This window comes from Halichondria panicea, chromosome 2, assembly GCF_963675165.1.
Source record: "Halichondria panicea chromosome 2, odHalPani1.1, whole genome shotgun sequence".
NCBI lineage: Eukaryota > Metazoa > Porifera > Demospongiae > Suberitida > Halichondriidae > Halichondria > Halichondria panicea.
The window spans coordinates 6,494,317-6,506,494 of NC_087378.1; the positions used below are offsets into that span (position 1 = coordinate 6,494,317).

Here is a 12,178-nt window from a genome sequence, read left to right on the forward strand (position 1 = left end):
TAGTATATCTCAGAATTTTTTAACGTTGCTACTGAGTAGTCTACTCCTCATAAATAATTAGCTGTGTCTATAAAAAGCTTCTGTAACACTATTTAATTCATACTACACTACAGAGCACCATCAGCAGCTCTCTTTTTATTACTAAATTTGTCATTCCATATTCCGTTCCATATTCCATTCCATTCCGCATTCCAGCTTTTACTCGCCCATAATATCACTACACAACCCGTATACGTTTCTACTAGACAAACAACATCTGGGCAGTGGGTAGCACAAATAGCCCTTAATTCATCTAGTTTAGGTAATAAGCTTCTACAATTGAAATAAATAACAGAGAAACACATGTCATATAAGAACAGTCCTGTTTATACCCTGAGAGTTTGCACCCTCCACGTTACATGTATGTTGATTGCCTAAATCTGCCCTAAAAAAGTACTAGCCTGCGATGAGCGATTACTTGCACTCTTTGATTCTTCGTTCTGAGCGTCAATAATGTTATTCTCTTCATGGAATTTTCTCCACTCCTGCTTGTATACTTCCTGAGTCAGTAGCTGGTTCGTTGCTTCCTCCATATCAAGTGATTCAGTTGGATTATTGTATCGTAACAGGGGTTCCAATTTCCATTTTGTTTGGACTTCAATTTGCAACCAGCTCTCGTCCAGCAACTTGAGTGTAGTCTCATTCCCGCGAATAACAAACCACCACTTAGTGTTTTTACCTTCTTGACTCTAAGTCTTATATTTCCGTTTGACACATAGAGAATCTAAGTCAACAGCAGGAATAGATCTAATTGATTCTGCTACCTTAGACTGGGTTACAGATCTTCTAGTACCCCAAGCTTTTCTTGAACCTTCAATTAGATCTATAACTTTAGATCTGTATGTTTGATTGGGAACATCATCAGGTCTCTTGCTAGCTAGAGATTTTATTGGGCTGCTGTCTTTGGATGTTGAAACTCTTCTTAATTGCATCAGCATATGTCGAGCTTTGGCTTTGCATTAGACATGAGACATGCATGCATGCATGTGCTTTGTGGCAAACTAGAGATTGATCATCTCAATAAGACTATGCAATAATTATAGCTTTTTTGCAATCCACATTATTAATGATAACATTTGCTGTAAAATTAGTGTACCAATAAAGACATGCCTCAATTTACAATCAGCTTCATGAACTTTCACTGCAGTTTTTCATACAGCAAATTACTAGTTTATAGCTAAGCCTATATATTATATACCATGTTCTTAAAGTTCTTAGATGTGGTTCAGTAGATTGCGACTCCTAATAATGCCTCTTCCTACATGATGGAGTGCGTCCAGACCAGTAACCGTTACCCTGGCAAAATCGGACTGCATAACCACTCAGCTGGTAGCCATTAAAACAGCCGTAGAATGCTTTGGAACCAGGTGTAGTGGTCCAGAACTTGACAAGTCCGTAGCTTGGCTTGGGTGGACGGTCACACTCCACACCTGCATGCACATATTGTATATAGTACAGATTATTTGTATCAGGAGTGCATAAATATGAATATTCGTGCACTCCTGTTTGTATACACCGAGGGTTCATAATAGGCAGGCATGTAAATATTGCTGTGCCTCCATGTAATCAAAAGTAGCTAATTTTGGAAATGTTAGAATCATGCATGGTAGAATGATGGTCAAATTAAAAATCGCCATATGCATACATAATCATACATGTACTAAAATTGCCTCATTTTGCCATATAAAATCGCTATACAGTATCTTGTGACGAATTTACATGCACTAGAACTATAACATACTGATATAATAAATCGTAGTAAACCTACGTACGTTTACAAGTAGGTGCTTTTCCAGACCATTCTCCGTTGGCCTGGCACTTCCTCCAAGCCGTTCCAAACGACTTGAATCCATGGTTACAGGAATATTCGGCAGTAGAGGACGGAGTTAGATCAGTGACTGTCACCTGACCATCCTCAGGGTCATCCAGCTTAGGACAGATGATAGCTGAAACAAAATGAGCAAATGGCATGTGATGTGAGCATTGGTATCTATAGTTGATTCGATTGCAAAAGAAGTCACACCTTTGCAGATAGGTGCCTCCCTAGTCCAGCTGCCATAATTCTGACAGAGTCTCTTGCTGGATCCCACCAACTTGAATCCATCGTCACAAGTGTACTTTGCTATGGTTCCTGGCAGATTGTCTCCATCATCCACAGATCCGTTCTCTGGATCCTTCAATGCAGGGCATTCGATATCTGTACAATATGTTTCATAACATATCCAGTTATTAATGCATTCCGTAAAGCAATTGTAGTCTTACGTTTGTTGCAGATAGGTACCTCCCTAGTCCAGCTACCGTAATTCTGACAGAGTCTATGGCTGGATCCCACCAACTTGAATCCATAGTCACAGGTGTACTTTGCTATGGTTCCTGGCAGATTGTCTCCATCATCCACAGATCCGTTCTCTGGATCCTTCAATACAGGGCATTCGATATCTGTACAATATGTTTCATAACATATCCAGTTATTAATGCATTCCGTAAAGCAATTGTAGTCTTACGTTTGTTGCAGATAGGTACCTCCCTAGTCCAGCTACCGTAATTCTGACAGAGTCTATGGCTGGATCCCACCAACTTGAATCCATAGTCACAGGTGTACTTTGCTATGGTTCCTGGCAGATTGTCTCCATCATCCACAGATCCGTTCTCTGGATCCTTCAATGCAGGGCATTCGATCTCTGTACGATATGTTTCATAACATATCCAGTTATTACCGTAAAGCAATTGTAGTCTTACGTTCGCAGACAGGTGCCTCCCTAGTCCAGCTGCCGTAATTCTGACAGAGTCTCTTGCTAGATCCCACCAACTTGAATCCATAATCACAGGTGTACTTTGCTATGGTTCCTGGCAGATTGTCTCCATCATCCACAGATCCGTTCTCTGGATCCTTCAATGCAGGGCATTCGATCTCTGTACGATGTGTTTCATAACATATCCAATTATTCCGTATTAGTCTTACGTTCGCAGATAGGTACTTCCCCAGCCCAGCTACCATAATTCTGACAGAGTCTCTTGCTGGATCCCACCAACTTGAATCCATAGTAACAGGTGTACTTTGCTATGGTTCCTGGCAGATTGTCTCCATCATCCACAGATCCGTTCTCTGGAGCCTTCAATGCAGGGCATTCGATCTCTGTACGATATGCTTTATAACATATCGAGTTATTAAGCAATTGTAGTCTTACGTTTGCAGATAGGTGCTTCCCCAGCCCAGCTGCCGTACTTCTGACAGAGTCTCTTGTTGGATCCCACCAATCTGAATCCGTAGTAGTCACAGGTGTATTTTGCTATGGTTCCTGGCAGATTGTCTCCATCATCCACAGATCCGTTCTCTGGAGCCTTCAATACAGGGCATTCGATCTCTGTGCGATAATTATGTTTTATAACACATCCAGTTATTAAGCAATTGTAGTCTTACGTTCGCAGATAGGTGCCTCCCCAGCCCAGCTGCCGTAATTCTGACAGAGTCTCTTGCTGGATCCTACCAACTTGAATCCATAGTCACAAGTGTACTTTGCTATGGTTCCTGGCAGATTGTCTCCATCATCCACAGATCCGTTCTCTGGAGCCTTCAATGCAGGGCATTCGATCTCTGTACGATATGTTTCATAACACATGCAGTAAAGCAATTGTAGTCTTACGTTCGCAGATAGGTGCCTCTCCAGCCCAGCTGCCATAATTCTGACAGAGTCTCTTGCTGGATCCCACCAACTTGAATCCATAGTCACAGGTGTACTTTGCTATGGTTCCTGGCAGATTGTCTCCATCATCCACAGATCCGTTCTCTGGAGCCTTCAATGCAGGGCATCCGATCTCTGTACGATACGTTTTATAACACATCCAGTTATTAGACAATTGTAGTCTTACGTTCGCAGATAGGTGCCTCCCCAGCCCAGTTGCCATAATTCTGACAGAGTCTCTTGCTGGATCCCACCAACTTGAATCCATAGTCACAGGTGTACTTTGCTATGGTTCCTGGCAGATTGTCTCCATCATCCACAGAGCCGTTCTCTGGAGCCTTCAATACAGGGCATTCGATCTCTGTACGATATGTTTCATAACACATGCAGTAAAGCAATTGTAGTCTTACGTTCGCAGATAGGTGCCTCTCCAGCCCAGCTGCCATAATTCTGACAGAGTCTCTTGCTGGATCCCACCAACTTGAATCCATAGTCACAGGTGTACTTTGCTATGGTTCCTGGCAGATTGTCTCCATCATCCACAGATCCGTTCTCTGGAGCCTTCAATGCAGGGCATTCGATCTCTGTACGATATGTTTTAAACATATTGAGTTATTAAGCAATTGTAGTCTTACGTTCGCAGATAGGTGCCTCCCCAGCCCAGCTGCCGTACTTCTGACAGAGTCTCTTGTTGGATCCCACCAATCTGAATCCGTAGTAGTCACAGGTGTATTTTGCTATGGTTCCTGGCAGATTGTCTCCATCATCCACAGATCCGTTCTCTGGAGCCTTCAATACAGGGCATTCGATCTCTGTGCGATATGTTTTATAACACATCCAGTTATTAAGCAATTGTAGTCTTACGTTCGCAGATAGGTGCCTCCCCAGCCCAGCTGCCGTAATTCTGACAGAGTCTCTTGTTGGATCCCACCAACTTGAATCCATAGTCACAGGTGTACTTTGCTATGGTTCCTGGCAGATTGTCTCCATCATCCACAGATCCGTTCTCTGGAGCCTTCAATGCAGGGCATTCGATCTCTGTATGATATGTTTTATAACACATCCAGTTATTAAGCAATTGTAGTCTTACGTTCGCAGATAGGTGCCTCCCCAGCCCAGCTGCCATAATTCTGACAGAGTCTCTTGCTGGATCCTACCAACTTGAATCCATAGTCACAAGTGTACTTTGCTATGGTTCCTGGCAGATTGTCTCCATCATCCACAGATCCGTTCTCTGGAGCCTTCAATGCAGGGCATTCGATCTCTGTACAATATGTTTCATAACACATGCAGTAAAGCAATTGTAGTCTTACGTTCGCAGATAGGTGCCTCTCCAGCCCAGCTGCCATAATTCTGACAGAGTCTCTTGCTGGATCCCACCAACTTGAATCCATAGTCACAGGTATACTTTGCTATGGTTCCTGGCAGATTGTCTCCATCATCCACAGATCCGTTCTCTGGAGCCTTCAATGCAGGGCATTCGATCTCTGTACGATATGTTTTAAACATATTGAGTTATTAAGCAATTGTAGTCTTACGTTCGCAGATAGGTGCCTCCCCAGCCCAGCTGCCGTACTTCTGACAGAGTCTCTTGTTGGATCCCACCAATCTGAATCCGTAGTAGTCACAGGTGTATTTTGCTATGGTTCCTGGCAGATTGTCTCCATCATCCACAGATCCGTTCTCTGGAGCCTTCAATGCAGGGCATTCGATCTCTGTACAATATGTTTCATAACACATGCAGTAAAGCAATTGTAGTCTTACGTTCGCAGATAGGTGCCTCTCCAGCCCAGCTGCCATAATTCTGACAGAGTCTCTTGCTGGATCCCACCAACTTGAATCCATAGTCACAGGTGTACTTTGCTATGGTTCCTGGCAGATTGTCTCCATCATCCACAGATCCGTTCTCTGGAGCCTTCAATGCAGGGCATTCGATCTCTGTATGATATGTTTTATAACACATCCAGTTATTAGACAATTGTAGTCTTACGTTCGCAAATAGGTGCCTCCCCAGCCCAGTTGCCATAATTCTGACAGAGTCTCTTGCTGGATCCCACCAACTTGAATCCATAGTCACAGGTGTACTTTGCTATGGTTCCTGGCAGATTGTCTCCATCATCCACAGATCCGTTCTCTGGATCCTTCAATACAGGGCATTCGATCTCTGTATGATATGTTTCATAACACATGCAGTAAAGCAATTGTAGTCTTACGTTCGCAGATAGGTGCCTCTCCAGCCCAGCTGCCATAATTCTGACAGAGTCTCTTGCTGGATCCCACCAACTTGAATCCATAGTCACAGGTGTACTTTGCTATGGTTCCTGGCAGATTGTCTCCATCATCCACAGATCCGTTCTCTGGAGCCTTCAATGTAGGGCATTCGATCTCTGTACGATATGTTTTAAACATATCGAGTTATTAAGCAATTGTAGTCTTACGTTCGCAGATAGGTGCCTCCCCAGCCCAGCTGCCGTAATTCTGACAGAGTCTCTTGTTGGATCCCACCAACTTGAATCCATAGTCACAGGTGTACTTTGCTATGGTTCCTGGAAGATTGTCTCCATCATCCACAGAGCCGTTCTCTGGATCCTTCAATGCAGGGCATTCCATCTCTGTATAATATGTTTCACAACACATCTGATTATTATTCCTTTCCGTAAACCAATTGTGGTCTTACGTTCGCAGATAGGTGCCTCCCCAGCCCAGCTGCCATAATTCTGACAGAGTCTCTTGCTGGATCCCACCAACTTGAATCCATAGTCACAGGTGTACTTTGCTATGGTTCCTGGCATATTGTCTCCATCATCCACAGATCCATTCTCTGGATCCTCAAGATTAGGGCATTTGATTGCTGCAAAATCGTTCTGCTCATGACAACGTAAATCTTATACTGTGTAACATACATATACAAGTTGGGGCTTTTCCACTCCATGTACTATCCAGCTGACATTTTCTAGAACTCTGTCCACTTGTTTCAAAACCATCGTTACAGGTGTACACTGCCTTGGTTCCGGCACGATTGTTACCATCATTCACAGCACCATATGCAGGGGGAGTCAGTTTGGGGCAGAAGATTGCTGTATCAAGAACCAAAAATATGATCTTTCACTGTTACAATTATTTTCACAATAGAAACAACCACTCACGTTTACAAACAGGTGGAACACTGGACCATTTCCCGTTGAGCTGGCATTTTACCGTAGAGCTGCCCACAAGGGTGAAACGTCTGCCACAGGTATAGGTCGCCTTTGATCCAGGTGTATTTCCAGTCACATCTACATCTCCATATCGGGGATCGATAAGGTCAGGACACGTGATACCTGCATAGAATGTAGCAGTTTTGGTTTATTAATGATTGCCCGTAAATTTACTTAGTAACTCACGCTTGCCACAAACTGGAGTGTCAAACTTCCACACTGCCTTTCTTAGGCTCCGGCTGTAGATACATTTGGTAAAACTGTAACCTTTCAGCAAAAAGCCATCTCTGCAAGAGAACCTAACAACTGTTCCGATTGAGTAGAAGTTTTTCTGAGGGTAGAAACTTCCGTAACTTGGAGCATCAGGGGGGCCGCAGGGAGAAAGGTAGGTAGCGGAGCTCAGATACACACAGGACAGCACAACTGCAATCAACATCATAATGGACGCCATATTTGCAAAAGTGATGGTCAAGTCAATGTGTGTGTGTGTGTGTGAGTAGAAGACTTTTATAACTTGTACAGGACAATGCCTAGTATTGTCGGAGCTGAGCTAGTGGTGTTGTGTATACGGTCAAACTGAATGGGTTCTCACATATTGCAAACTGAGTGTCACTCTATAATTATGCATTACAAAGTGTGTTTAGACTTGTGGGCATGTGCATGTGCGTGCGAGCAAGATAAAACATCAACACGTACACACTTTGCACCCTTATTTATCAGGGAAGTAACCTGACCAGAAACAGAACTACCTCTTGTTGTGGCCTTAGATTGTGGTGTAGAATCTATATTATATTTGTAATTATCATTACAAAGTTTGTTTAGACTTGTGGGCATGTGCATGTGTGTGCGAGCAAGATAAAACATCAACACATTTAAAACTTTGCACCCTTATATCAGGGAAGTAACCTAACCAGAAACAGAACTACCTCTTGTTGTGGCCTTAAATTGTGGTGTAGAATCTGTAGATCTATATTAAATTTGTAATTATGCATCATTACAAAGTGTGTTTAGACTTGTGGGCATGCATGTGCGTGCGAGCAAGATAAAACATCAACACATTCAAAACCGGCAGGGAAGTAACCTGACCAGAAACAGAACTACCTCTTGTTGTGGTGGTGTAGAATCTGTAGATCTATATTAGCTGTAAACATATAATTGTTGAGTATAGCTTAACCACAAAGACAGTGGACTTACCACTGTCTATAAGCTTCATCAAAGGACATATTCAATATTTAAACACGTCATAACATAAGCGCATCCAATTATTGCGATGTGCTCCAATTATTATTAACTTTTCAGTGGTACTGAACAAAAATTAATATTAATTGGTAAAATGAAGTTAGAATAGGTAATTCTGGGTTGGTGTATGCAACAATTGCAAACCTCACCATTGACAGGGCCTAGGAAAACAACCCTTTTATATGGAGCAAACTAGTACTTAAGCTTCAAATTGATTACAATATCACCCACCTTGCACCTTCCTACCCCAAAATATTTTTGGGTGAAAGGGGGGAAGTATTGACCTACCGTTTTGAGAAACCAATGTTCCAAGTTCTATCCGCATACAAGAACAGCATGAAAAAATTCAATGGCTGCCTTGTAACGGCTATAAAAAAATTTTTAGGATAAAATTTGTTTGAAAAGGTAGAGGAGATATTGAAGTTACTTCTTATGAAAGAAAAACAAAATCCTAAAACAGCTCTAAATATTTTACTTTTTAGCGTACTGAACATTATTAGTAGGATTGTTTTCCTAGGCCCTGTCACAAATTTAATTGTATGCTATAGACCTAGACGTACTTGTGGGGCGCGCATGTGCTTGCGAGCAAGATTAAACATTCAAAGCTTTGCCTTAGCATTGTGGTGAATATTAAGGGTTATTATTGGGTATAGCTTGACCACAAACACTTAAAGTGCACTTACTTACCACTAGCATGCACTGTCTAAGCGCTAAGCTTCTTGATCTTCCACTCCTAGTCCTAGATCCTATAGCCTAGTCCTCTGTCCAGCCACACCTCCCTTTTTGCCAAAAGTTTTAGGTGCAGAGTTCACGCAATTCATACTCAAAGGGCGTGGTTAATTGAGATGCGCTCCAGTTGGAAAACAGTCATGGATTTCATGGAAGTAGTAATAAGACGTTATCGGGTGGAGGGTGTGAGTCTGCAGGCAGCCAGGGAGACATCATCGTGGGGGGAACTCTGGTGGTCACTGCCTACTTTTTATATACTCCACCAGGAAGATAGCTGGGGAAGGATGAGCTCATTGTAGGCCTACCGGTATAAAATAATAATAATTATGCTGTCAAGCTACCTATACATATACTTAGCTAGCTACTTGTGTTTGTCAAGTGGGGTGATAGCATAGTTTTGGTTCATTTGTTGTGATACGTATATGTAATGCACATTTTTAATTCACCTCTTTCAGACTCTGCATGTGGCTATAGACCCCGTTGAGCGTGTTAAGGCTCCTGCACTGACTGCTGTGGTGTGTTTGAAGGACTTCCGGAGGCTACAGTTTGAGTTCCAGACCCCAGAGGATTGTGTGGACATGATGGATGCCCTGGAGGCTCTCTCTAAACCAGGTGAGTGGTGGTGGCACCTCTCCTCATTATAGCCTCTCTTACATGTACACTGTTGAAGTACTCAGAATGAAAGCACCGCGGGTGCTGATGCCTTGGTGGAGGTGCCAAAGCTATACACACGTTAAAATCATGATATTTTGCATTAATTAATTTTGCTGCATCAAACTCAAGGAATGGGTAATGATCGACCATGATTGTTGTTAAAGCGATTGATGCCAAATTACATCAGCAGAGCCTTGCAGCTCTCTTCTCACTCTTGCAGCTACCAATAGCTAGCGTTCTAGTGCCGAGCTAACTACTAAGGAGAGTAGCAACACTCGGTGGACAAGTTTTGCTACGCACTCCTCTGAAAAGGCTGCAATGGCATTCCAAGTAAGCATAACTCGAGAACGAAGCATTATTTGCAAATTCACGAATTAAAATTCAAGAAAATAGAAGCCTATAGAAACTCTTACCTGCACTTGATTGATCCTTGAGCAGCTGTAGCAGTCTACACAGACAGACACACAAACACACTACCGTATACCTCGCTTGCGCATGCGTACCAAAGCTATTAGGGTTATACTCTTATAGCACCATATAATTTGTTTTGTGTACATAATTATAGTCTTATAGAACGTACTTTATTTTTGGTGTTGCCTTAAGTTATTACATGTATATATATACAATGTAGCTGCAGTTCTAAGAACTGTGTGTAGTGTAAGTTGACCTGACTTTGTTGTCCATACACTATACACTGTACTTATCCAATGCTATCACACGCATGCACACACACACACACACACACACAGTTCGTATTCACCATCTCCATGCCTTTACCCACTTCCCCCGTGTGACCCTCCCCCCAATGTTGTGGTCATTCTCAACATCTGAAGCCCTATTAACGGCACAGGGCTGCTCGCCGGAGCATTACAGAGTCAGCTACATCAATAGGGGCTTCAAAGTGTGTGCTTCCTACCCCCAGGATATCATTGTCTCTCTCAATAACGAAATAAAAAAGGTGAGATCTAGGTGTGGTTGTTATATTTTGTTAGGACTTCACAACTTGAATTATGAAGGCCCCTGATTCATTCTGTAGTCTAAACTTTTAATTATTATTGCCAGGGACAACTTTTGGGAAATTTAGTACATACTGATCACTACCTCCTCCCCCCTCCAGAATGCTGGCTCCCTTAATAGACAGTGCATATGACTATGTGTGGTGTTCTGTTTATTGACTTCTGTTAGTCATAAACTTAAGTTGGGAAATCCTACTTTCGATGCCTTTTGTAGGCTAAGCTCTGTTGTTAACCAGAGGATTGTTCAAATTTCAATCAGTGTATAATGATCACTATCCCCCTCCAGAGTGCTAGCTACCGTCACCAAGGGAGGTTCCTGATGGTGTGCTTCCATCACAAGAAGAGTAGGGCAGTGTTGATCAAACGTGGGAAGCCACTGGTGGGGCTGACCAGTAAGAGGTGTCGGGAAGATGTGAGTATTCTCAACGCTTGTCTCCCTGGACTCAGCAAAGGGAAGGTCATGGACATACGCTCCCAGTCCATCGCACAGCATCACATGAGTAAAGGTACAGGGTTGGCGGAATCTTTGCAACCTCAACGATAGGGTTGAGGGTTGAGCGTTTCTTAGTATGTATGGTGCAAAGCATTCCATGTAAGGAACACTCGACCCTCGACCCTATTGTTGCTGTTGTAAAGATTCTGCCAAACCCTGTATAGCTTGTGTGTAAATGCCTATTTTAATGCCATGGGAAGAGCTGCAACAACTTTCTACAAGAGACTGTCATCCATTATGGCAATTAGGGGTGCCAGGTCATCAAGAAACAGACCAGCTATGGATGTACTTCTTGAGCCAATCGAAGAGGTCCAGGTTCTCGAGGGACACCTAGGACGAAACTAACTGTTTTCTATTATCAACCATTTTACTCTCACTTGTTTTGTAGCACAACTTATAATTATTATACAGAACCAACTTTACATAAACTATATTGTCGGACCCTTCATATGCACATAAGCTTGTTTACCAACCCTATTTCGTGAGTGTCTTATGAAGTCAACTAAGGATGATTTTAGTTTAGTAGGTAATGCCATACAGTATAGTGAATGGCAACACATTTTGACAAACCAGCTCTGCACATGCACACGAATACTGTCCCCCCAACAAGGTTTAATCTCATGGCGCAGCTGTACTTAACCACCTGGCTATAGTGATCTTCACTCATCCATTCTTTATTTTGGGTAACACTGCATGATGGGCAGTCATTTATGTCATACTTTATACTTTCACAGATTGAGGCTTTTCCGTCCATTGTCCGTTGTCCTGACACTTTCTCCATTCCACATATAATGCACCTTTCAGACTAAACCCATCATTGCAGGAATAGTCGGCTCTGTTTCCAGGGTGCCTTCCTCCTACACGCACTTTGCCATTAGCTGAGGAAACAGTGCTGGGCACTTGGCTCCTAAAGTTTAGATAAATTATGGGGGCAAACACATTGAAGCAGTACACTCACTTTCACAGGTTGAGGCTCCACTGTCCGTTGTTCTGACACTTTCTCCATCCCACAGCCTTCAGACTAAACCCATCATTGCGCGAATAGTCTCCTCTGCTTCCAGGGTCACGAACTTTGCCATTAGCTGGGGAAATCAGTGCTGGGTACTGGACTCCTACAGTTCAGTGATG

General features: G+C 42.8%; 4 protein-coding genes across 4 annotated transcripts; 1 reads left to right on the forward strand and 3 right to left on the reverse strand.

Moving 5' to 3' along the window:
• Positions 1 to 1,154: 1,154 nt before the first annotated feature.
• Positions 1,155 to 4,785, reverse strand: LOC135332213 (CUB and sushi domain-containing protein 3-like). Its single transcript, XM_064527578.1, has 14 exons — positions 4,587 to 4,785; positions 4,358 to 4,534; positions 4,133 to 4,306; positions 3,910 to 4,083; positions 3,684 to 3,857; positions 3,461 to 3,634; positions 3,228 to 3,404; positions 3,002 to 3,175; positions 2,779 to 2,952; positions 2,544 to 2,720; positions 2,302 to 2,478; positions 2,063 to 2,236; positions 1,812 to 1,985; positions 1,155 to 1,469 (listed from the first exon to the last, which is right to left on the reverse strand). The coding sequence occupies exons 1-14, from the start codon at positions 4,783 to 4,785 to the stop codon at positions 1,282 to 1,284; spliced, it is 2,487 nt and encodes an 828-aa protein (XP_064383648.1). The 3' UTR covers positions 1,155 to 1,281.
• On the reverse strand, positions 4,758 to 5,456 carry LOC135331074 (protein lev-9-like). The gene is made up of 2 exons (XM_064526114.1): positions 5,036 to 5,456; positions 4,758 to 4,986 (listed from the first exon to the last, which is right to left on the reverse strand). The coding sequence occupies exons 1-2, from the start codon at positions 5,229 to 5,231 to the stop codon at positions 4,793 to 4,795; spliced, it is 390 nt and encodes a 129-aa protein (XP_064382184.1). The 5' UTR covers positions 5,232 to 5,456; the 3' UTR covers positions 4,758 to 4,792.
• On the reverse strand, positions 5,241 to 8,836 carry LOC135332214 (P-selectin-like). Its single transcript, XM_064527579.1, has 9 exons — positions 7,106 to 8,836; positions 6,869 to 7,042; positions 6,626 to 6,799; positions 6,400 to 6,573; positions 6,161 to 6,334; positions 5,936 to 6,109; positions 5,713 to 5,886; positions 5,487 to 5,660; positions 5,241 to 5,437 (listed from the first exon to the last, which is right to left on the reverse strand). Exons 1-9 carry the CDS (start codon positions 7,368 to 7,370, stop codon positions 5,241 to 5,243), a joined length of 1,680 nt encoding a protein of 559 aa, XP_064383649.1. The 5' UTR covers positions 7,371 to 8,836.
• Positions 8,837 to 8,990: 154 nt separating this feature from the next.
• LOC135331073 (myotubularin-related protein 9-like) lies at positions 8,991 to 11,527 on the forward strand. The gene is made up of 4 exons (XM_064526113.1): positions 8,991 to 9,194; positions 9,343 to 9,499; positions 10,291 to 10,499; positions 10,844 to 11,527. The coding sequence occupies exons 2-4, from the start codon at positions 9,466 to 9,468 to the stop codon at positions 11,099 to 11,101; spliced, it is 501 nt and encodes a 166-aa protein (XP_064382183.1). The 5' UTR covers positions 8,991 to 9,194; positions 9,343 to 9,465; the 3' UTR covers positions 11,102 to 11,527.
• The last annotated feature ends 651 nt before the right edge of the window (positions 11,528 to 12,178 follow it).

Bases quoted from the DNA above. Each gene is read 5' to 3' on its own strand.
- LOC135332213 (XM_064527578.1), bottom strand. From the start codon at position 4,785: ATGTGTTATAAAACATATCATACAGAGATCGAATGCCCTGCATTGAAG. The intron at 4,535-4,586 runs GTAAGACTACAA...CATATCGCACAG, and splicing joins GGAGGCACCTATCTGCGAAC to AGATCGAATGCCCTGTATTG. The intron at 4,307-4,357 runs GTAAGACTACAA...CATATCGTACAG, and splicing joins GGAGGCACCTATCTGCGAAC to AGATCGAATGCCCTGCATTG.
- LOC135331074 (XM_064526114.1), bottom strand. From the start codon at position 5,231: ATGTTTAAAACATATCGTACAGAGATCGAATGCCCTGCATTGAAGGCT. The intron at 4,987-5,035 runs GTAAGACTACAA...CATATTGTACAG, and splicing joins AGAGGCACCTATCTGCGAAC to AGATCGAATGCCCTGCATTG.
- LOC135332214 (XM_064527579.1), bottom strand. From the start codon at position 7,370: ATGGCGTCCATTATGATGTTGATTGCAGTTGTGCTGTCCTGTGTGTAT. The intron at 5,887-5,935 runs GTAAGACTACAA...CATATCATACAG, and splicing joins AGAGGCACCTATCTGCGAAC to AGATCGAATGCCCTGTATTG. The intron at 5,661-5,712 runs GTAAGACTACAA...CATATCATACAG, and splicing joins GGAGGCACCTATTTGCGAAC to AGATCGAATGCCCTGCATTG.
- LOC135331073 (XM_064526113.1), top strand. From the start codon at position 9,466: ATGATGGATGCCCTGGAGGCTCTCTCTAAACCAG. The intron at 9,500-10,290 runs GTGAGTGGTGGT...ACACACACACAG, and splicing joins GGAGGCTCTCTCTAAACCAG to TTCGTATTCACCATCTCCAT. The intron at 10,500-10,843 runs GTGAGATCTAGG...ATCCCCCTCCAG, and splicing joins TCAATAACGAAATAAAAAAG to AGTGCTAGCTACCGTCACCA.